Source organism: Alosa pseudoharengus, unplaced genomic scaffold (assembly GCF_046254945.1).
Source record: "Alosa pseudoharengus isolate Yale_2024_CS ecotype anadromous, Long Island Sound unplaced genomic scaffold, YU_APseudo_1.1 YU_APseudo_1.1_scf_1, whole genome shotgun sequence".
Taxonomy (NCBI): domain Eukaryota; kingdom Metazoa; phylum Chordata; class Actinopteri; order Clupeiformes; family Clupeidae; genus Alosa; species Alosa pseudoharengus.
The window spans coordinates 5,732,501-5,740,000 of record NW_027468564.1 but is presented as its reverse complement, the minus strand read 5'-3'; the positions used below and the strand labels follow the sequence as shown (position 1 = coordinate 5,740,000).

The following is a 7,500-nucleotide window of genomic DNA, read 5'->3' as shown; positions in this document are numbered from 1 at the left end:
TGGTTCTACAACACTTTCTGGGTCGTTTGGTGGGTGCTTCGTCTCCCCCTATCACTTCTCTATGGAAAAAATGAATATGCAACTTTCTAGATAAATAGATAGATAGATAGATACCACAGCCCGTCTACGGAGAGCCTGGCCACTCCGTATTAATTCCCATTGTACCGAATTTTGGTTGCAGTTCCACCAGAGTTCCACTGGGGGCGATCGCCATGAGTGCAGAATGAATGGGAGTCAATGGAGCTAGACGGCTAAATTTGTCTCTTTCACCTGATTGTCGTTGACAAATCTCAGATTTGATTGTAGTTTGTGTAACTTCAACATGGGTTATAGGTCAAAAGTTGAATGAACGAGTACTTATGTCCTTTTGATTTCTTACAGGTTGGGTCGTTGTTGCCCATAACACGCTAGCATTGTTCTAATGAATGATGTCATTCTAATGACTAACCCTAGTGGCGCAAGCAGGTTGGTGTCAGGTTATCATGCAAGCAGTTTAATTTAGTAGTGGTTCGAGACCCACGTGGAGTTTATTTAGTTTTATTTATTTGGTGGCATATTCATGGTCCAGCACATGTAGCCTAGCCTACTACAGACAACCTGACTCTTCCAACGCCGACACATCGTGTTGTAAAGCTTTATTAAACAACAAAGTGGAGCATCACAAACATTGCTATTTGAACTTCAGTTAAACAGACGAATCTGCAGCTGAACACATCTGCAAAAGAAGGGGGCGGTTACGTTAACTCCAGAGGCAAAGTGAACAGTCCAGCCAGTTAACATGAAAGCCAGTTACTGTATAACTCCCTGCACTATGTCAATGGGGATCTTATGCATGTTGGTAGCCAACATGGTGTGAACGAACGATGTGACCACATCGGAACCAATCACATAGCGGGATAGCTCAGAACATTCGATTGTTGGCCAAACTCATAGCGGGATAGCTCAGAACATTCGATTGTTGGCCAATCACATAGCGGGATAGCTCAGAACATTCGATTGTTGGCCAATCACATAGCGGGATAGCTCAGAACATTCGATTGTTGGCCAAACTCTCTATACGGCTCTGCACTCTTCTAATTATTATACTTGTGCATTTTACAAATATACAGTATACAGTAAATATGATAACACCCTCTCTTTCTGTGTGTGTGTGTGTGTGTGTGTGTGTGTGTGTGTGTGTGTGTGTGTATGTGTGTGTGTGTACGTGTGTGTGTGAAATACAGCCCCATTGAGCAGAAGAGATCACTGTCTCCTGTACCGAGCTGTATATCCATGAAGAGTGACTGGTCCATGGATCATCCACTCCACTTTGCTGGAGGAAGAGGTGTTCCTGCTGGTCAGAGGTGAGTATCAGTCAGAGATTTACACAGGAAATACAATCATCAGTACAGTCACTTGGACCCCTCAAGTCAGTGTGTATCAAAGGAACTTTACTCTTTTTAAATGCTATTGTAAGGAATGAGGTAGTGGATATTGTAGTACCACCATGCTGCCAGTAAGTGGCAGTATAAGGCACTCAAAAGTGTGTGTGTGAGTGTGTGCGTGCACGTGCGTGCGTGCGTATCTGTATTACCGCAATTTCCACAATAATCCCATTGACCTGCATACTTGTACACATAGTGTGTAATGTCAGGATGTGGTCCACTTTACCGGTGACCAAGTCGTGGGCACAGAATTTAAAGTTCACTTAGCTTTTTGTTTACCACTACACCTCTGGCTGCAGTGTTTTCAGGTCATGCTAAACAAGCAGCAGGTAACAACCCGTGACTTCACAAAGAACAAGCCCACAGTCGCTTATAATATGGCAACACTGCTTTGTTGTGTACACGCTGATGTGTGTGTGTGTGTGTGCGTGTGTGTGTGTTGTGTGTGTGTATGTGTGTGTTGTGTGTGTGTATGTGTGTGTTTTGTGTGTGTGTGTGTGTGTGTGTGTGTGTGTGTGTGTGTGCGTGTGTGTGTGTGTTGTGTGTGTATGTTTTTTCTGCAGCTCAGAGAACAACTCGTCTACACCCAGCAATGATTGGTCCAACGATTTGCCAATCAACCATAAAGGAGGAGACTCATTTACTGGAGTGTAAGATCATGGCTATGCTCTTCATGGTGTGTGTGTGTGTGTGTTGTGTGTGTGTGTGTGTGTGTGTGTGTGCGTGCATGTGCGTGTGTTTTGTGTGTGTCTGTGTGTGTGTTGTGTGTGTGCGCATGCATGTGTGTTTTTGAATTATTGAATGATGAATGATTTAGTCTTTAATTGTGTGGGGTTTTTTTTCAACACAGATATCAGCAGATCCACAAATCCCACCTGCAGAATAAGTTTCAGTGTCTGATTGATGGAATCACACAGCAGGGAGACACCAAACTCCTCCAGGAGATCTACACAGAGCTCTACATCACAGAGGGGGGAGGAGGAGAGGTCAATGATGAACATGAGGTCAGACAGATAGAGAGGGCATCCTGGAGAGAAGCAGCACAAGGCACACCAATCAGATGCAGTGACATCTTTAAACCCTTATCTGCACAAGACAAACCCATCAGAACAGTGCTGACAAAGGGAGTGGCTGGCATTGGAAAAACAGTCTCAGTGCAGAAGTTCATTCTGGACTGGGCTGAAGGAACAGCTAATCAGGATGTTCACTTCATATTTCCTCTTCCTTTCCGGGAGCTGAACCTGATGAAGGAGAAGAAACTCAGTCTGGTGGATCTTATTCAGCACTTCTTCTCTGAACTCAAAGATCCAAGAATCTTCACCAGTTCAGCACACAGAGTCATGTTCATCTTTGATGGTCTGGATGAGTGTCGACTTCCTCTAGATTTCCACTCCAACCCGATGTGTTGTGATGTGACACAGCCAGCCTCAGTGGATGTGCTGCTGACAAACCTCATCAAGGGAAATTTACCCTCTGCTCTCCTCTGGATCACCACCCGACCAGCAGCAGCCAATCAGATACCTCGTAAGTGTGTGGACCAAGTGACAGAAATAAGGGGATTCAATGACCCACAGAAAGAAGAGTACTTCAGGAAGAGAATCAGTGATGAGAACCTGGCCAGCAGAACCATCACACACCTGAAGTCTTCCAGGAGCCTCTACATCATGTGCCACATTCCAGTCTTCTGCTGGATTTCAGCCACTGTTGTAGAGAAAACATCAGAAGAATCAGAGAGTGTAGAAATGCCAAGGACTCTGACTCAAATGTACACACACTTCCTGATTATCCAGACAAACATAAAAAATGTCAAGTACACAGAGAGAAATGAGACAGATGAAGAGGTGATTTTCAAACTGGGGAAATTGGCTTTCCAACAGCTTGAGAAAGGTAATCTGATCTTCTATGAGGAAGACCTGAGGGAGTGTGGCATCGATGTCACAGAAGCATCGGTGTACTCAGGAGTGTGTACTCAGATCTTCAGAGAGGACTCTGGGAAGGTGTTTAGCTTTGTGCATCTGAGCATCCAGGAGTTTCTTGCAGCTCTCTATGTATTCATCTGTTTCAGCAACAGACAGAGAAACATGTCTGACCAACAGCAAACCTCTCAGCTCTCTGCTCTGTTCAGAGATGCAACACTTTATGACCTACACAAGACTGCAGTGGATCTTGCCTTACAGAGTGAGAATGGACATCTGGACCTTTTCCTCCGCTTCCTTCTGGGCCTCTCACTGGAGTCCAATCAGATTCTCTTAAAGAACATGCTGCCACTGAGTAGTAGCCAATCAGATAGCTCAGAGCCAACAGTCCAGTATATCAAACAGAAGATCAGAGATCAGAGTGAATCAGACAGAAGAATCAACCTATTTTACTGTCTAAATGAGCTGAATCACCATGCTGTATTGGAGGACATTGGCAGGAGATCAGGAACTCTGTGTGTAGACATGCTCTTACCAGGAGAGTGGGAGACTAGGAGATTTGAGTTTAAGATGTCAATAGAGCAGCTGGCTGAGTTTTACCTGCAGAAGTACATAAAGACACCAGAGAAAGATCAGACGGAACTCCTCAGTCCAGATGATATTCTTCAGAAGCTGGTGCCAGTGGTCACAAAATCTACATCAGCTATGTAAGTAAAGTATATTTTTTTAGAAAATAGCAATAATAACAAATAAACCAAAAGTAAAACAACAACCCCCCCTTACACCCCAAGAAAAACAGCTATCCAGATCCCACAAAGTACATTACGGCAATTCTTGCTCAGATCTTCTATTCATCCCATCCTTCCGCCTCTTTCATTTGAACCCATCTTCCAGTGTATTGTTTTCTTTCCATGTCATATGCCATAAGGCATTCTGTCATACAGTAAGACCTAACATATTGTTTAAATGTGGCTTATTCCACTGCTTGGTTGAATTTCCCATTGTCTTATGTAATTTGGAACGACCATTAACATTATGTTATTTGAACACCTATGAAGTAGATGACAACATTAAGAAGAATCAAACGTTTAGCGATCATGAAATAATACAATACATGATACGAAGTCAACAAGCAGGGAGATAATGAAGGTCAGTTACTGTAGTTCTACTTAAACTACTTGTGCACGTAGGCTATGGAAGATTGGTCAAATCTAGCAAGTAGGGAAGTTGAATAATTATAAGTGGATAATGTGAAAGTAAAAGTAAGACATTGGAAAGGCCAATGAAAGTTTAGGTTGCTTTTGATAAAGTGCAAAGACGCAAAACTGGTGCTCTGAATAGCGTTTTTGTTGTCTTTGAAAGTTCCTCTCATTTAACCATAATTTGGATTAAAAACTACTTTTACCAGGCAGTAATATTTCACCGCAAAACAGATGTGCTTTCATGGACAGTTTTCGTACATACAGGGAATACCTAATTTGGCACACTTTTTGCTTCTCCTCCCAACTTTTAACAAAAAAACTCCCACTTTTCCCTGACCCTCCTCTGAATGTTGGGGGTAACGCGTTACTGTAATTTTGTTACTTTATTGGGTAACGAAGTAAGGTAATGCATTACAATTCAAATTTCAGTAATTCGTTACAGTTACTGAATAACTGTAATGTCCATTCCTGCGTTACTCACAATATCTCTAATATATTGATTTTGACTTATTGTTGGCATGCTTTGATTGCTTATTGAAAATATAGATTAGCCTAGATTTCATTGTAGTAATCGCAGGGTAGAGAGCACGCATTCTCTCCATATATCTCACTCAAACAGGTTGGCTTCAGCCTGCCCCTCCCTTATGCAAATCAAAACAGTGGCTTGTGCAAGAACTGTTCATGCAGACTACAACAGGCACAGTAGCCTACACAACTTTGTTAAAAATTGATGCATTCAAGTTAACTTTGCAAAGTTAGTGTTATTTACTTAGTTACTTATCACAACGTTGTCAATCGCAAACACTCATTTATTCTAACGTCTCTCTATGGAACTACCTGTAGCTTAACTCATTGAGTGCCCTTTCTTCCCATGTGTTGAGTGCCAAAAACGTAATATTACGTTTTTAGCTTTTTTTTTTAAATTACAAAACTAGACACTCTAACAAACCTTATATGTGATTTTGGGAACTCTGTGATGAATGGAAATGACATATATGACGATCGAAAACGCACAATCTGGACATTTTATCTGGACATTTTATCATAACTCCGCTTTGGGTCAAATCAGTGACACATGCACGTCAGGTCATGACATTTTCGTGGGTCTATCACTAGGTGGCAGTCTCGCCAGGTCTCGCTGATCACTTCCCGGAAGGTTTACACAAGTAAGTAACAGGCAACACTTCATATTTCATGAAAGACGTTATATCTCCATTTCTAGAAAAAAACAGTGATTTTGATGAAAACTAGCCACTGTTTAGCTTGGGATTTCTCAGGAACAGAGGCGTGTAGAAATACACGGTTTGCACCCACCGAGAGCTTAAAGTCTCACCTTTTAATCGAGACATTGTATGTGTTCATAGTAGGGCTGTCAAAATAACTGATTAATTTCGATTAATTAATTTGAGAAAAAATAACTGATTAAAAAAAAATAACGCAGATTAATCGATTCCGTATGACCTTTGACCCTGAGCCGTTGTAGTCAGTAACCATTAGACTGTAAAATGAAGGAGAGAGAAGAAAATGTGCTGACTAGATCATTGATTGGAACATTTACTTTTAAACAACGGCCTGATGGTGTTGATAAAAATAAAGTGTTGATTAAAATAAAGTCCTCTGCAATGTCTGCAGTAAGGAATTTGCATATCACCGGAGTTCATCAACTCTAAAGTCACACATCAATGCAAAGAAATAGTGTTGAGGGAAGTGTTAATTTATTTTCATTGTGTCCCCTAGGTTATATCTGTGGCCTGAAATACCTTGTATGTGAAAAACAACTTCTTCCCGAAGCACTTTTTAATTTATTTCCTCAGTATATTTGGTCATATCATAGATTATTATGGCCATTATTAAAATAATAATAAAAGAGTTTTTGAACTTTAATGTCACTAATGTTGATTATTCAATGATTTATTTGAATTTAAAATTTTAAAATACTTTCACAGCAAAAATTGTATATGCGATTAATTTAGATTAATTAATCACAGAGTATGTAATTAATTAGATACATTTTTTTAATCAATTGACAGCCCTAGTTCATAGCTATAACACAGAATATGCTGTGGCTGTACAAAAATCATCAACAATGGTCTAGATTGCTGGCACTCTAGGACAAAGCTCCCGAAAACAGCTTGGTATTCAATGAGTTAATTTTACGGAGGACGAAGAGAAAGCACCTTTTTGATAAATGATGCGCCACCTCCACTTATCTACTTATCACAAAGTCAGTAGTGTTTCGGCATCCGGTTTGCCAGCTCTGCCAGTCAGGATGGAGGGGGAGGGACTACACCACTCTACAGCAATTTGAAATTGATTGCAGTACCAGTTTTGGCCACAATCTTACATACGGTACCTTTAAGAACAAATCTGTAGCCTAGGGTATTCTTATGCAAAAAACAATGTTGTTGGCATCGATTTAAACTATCTAGCGGACAAATAAAGGCTACAAGCAATAGAGGCTTGAGAGCTAGACTATGACCCACATTTTGGCTCGTAAATTAATTTGCCCTACTTCCAACTCTTGACACACTGTAGCCAATTGACTGCTTGACAGGTTAGTTATATTTTTCTGTACAATAAACAAATGTGTTCGTTCAACCTTATGCAGCAGAATTACGCACTTGGCCAGACTATAGAATGGACACATTTTGGAGAGAGAATGAGAATGTACGCACACAATAATCTGTTGGCTATTTGTGGCAGGTTACCAGCAAACAATGTCTACCTAATGCATTAACTCAAGACCTCAAACATTTTCTAAACAACAAAAACAGAAAGGATGCAGCAGGCAGCAAATGTAGAAGAGTCATTTCTAATGGAAGAACAAAACGCTGAATGAACAAATGTGTTCGTTCAACCTTATGCAGCAGAATTACGCACTTGGCCAGACTATAGAATGGACACATTTTGGAGAGAGAATGAGAATGTACGCACACAATAATCTGTTGGCTATTTGTG

General features: G+C 40.9%; 1 protein-coding gene across 3 annotated transcripts in view; it reads left to right on the top strand.

Annotated features, from left to right (window-relative positions):
• The window catches only part of LOC143135715 (protein NLRC3-like), a 39,821-nt gene that overhangs the window by 22,932 nt on the left and 9,389 nt on the right, over nucleotides 1-7,500 (top strand). For all 3 annotated transcript variants that reach the window (XM_076296149.1, XM_076296150.1, XM_076296148.1), the window contains 3 exons: nucleotides 1,224-1,343; nucleotides 1,988-2,074; nucleotides 2,275-4,047. In XM_076296149.1, the coding sequence (XP_076152264.1) occupies nucleotides 1,224-1,343; nucleotides 1,988-2,074; nucleotides 2,275-4,047 (1,980 nt within the window). The remainder of the gene's footprint in view (nucleotides 1-1,223; nucleotides 1,344-1,987; nucleotides 2,075-2,274; nucleotides 4,048-7,500) is intronic.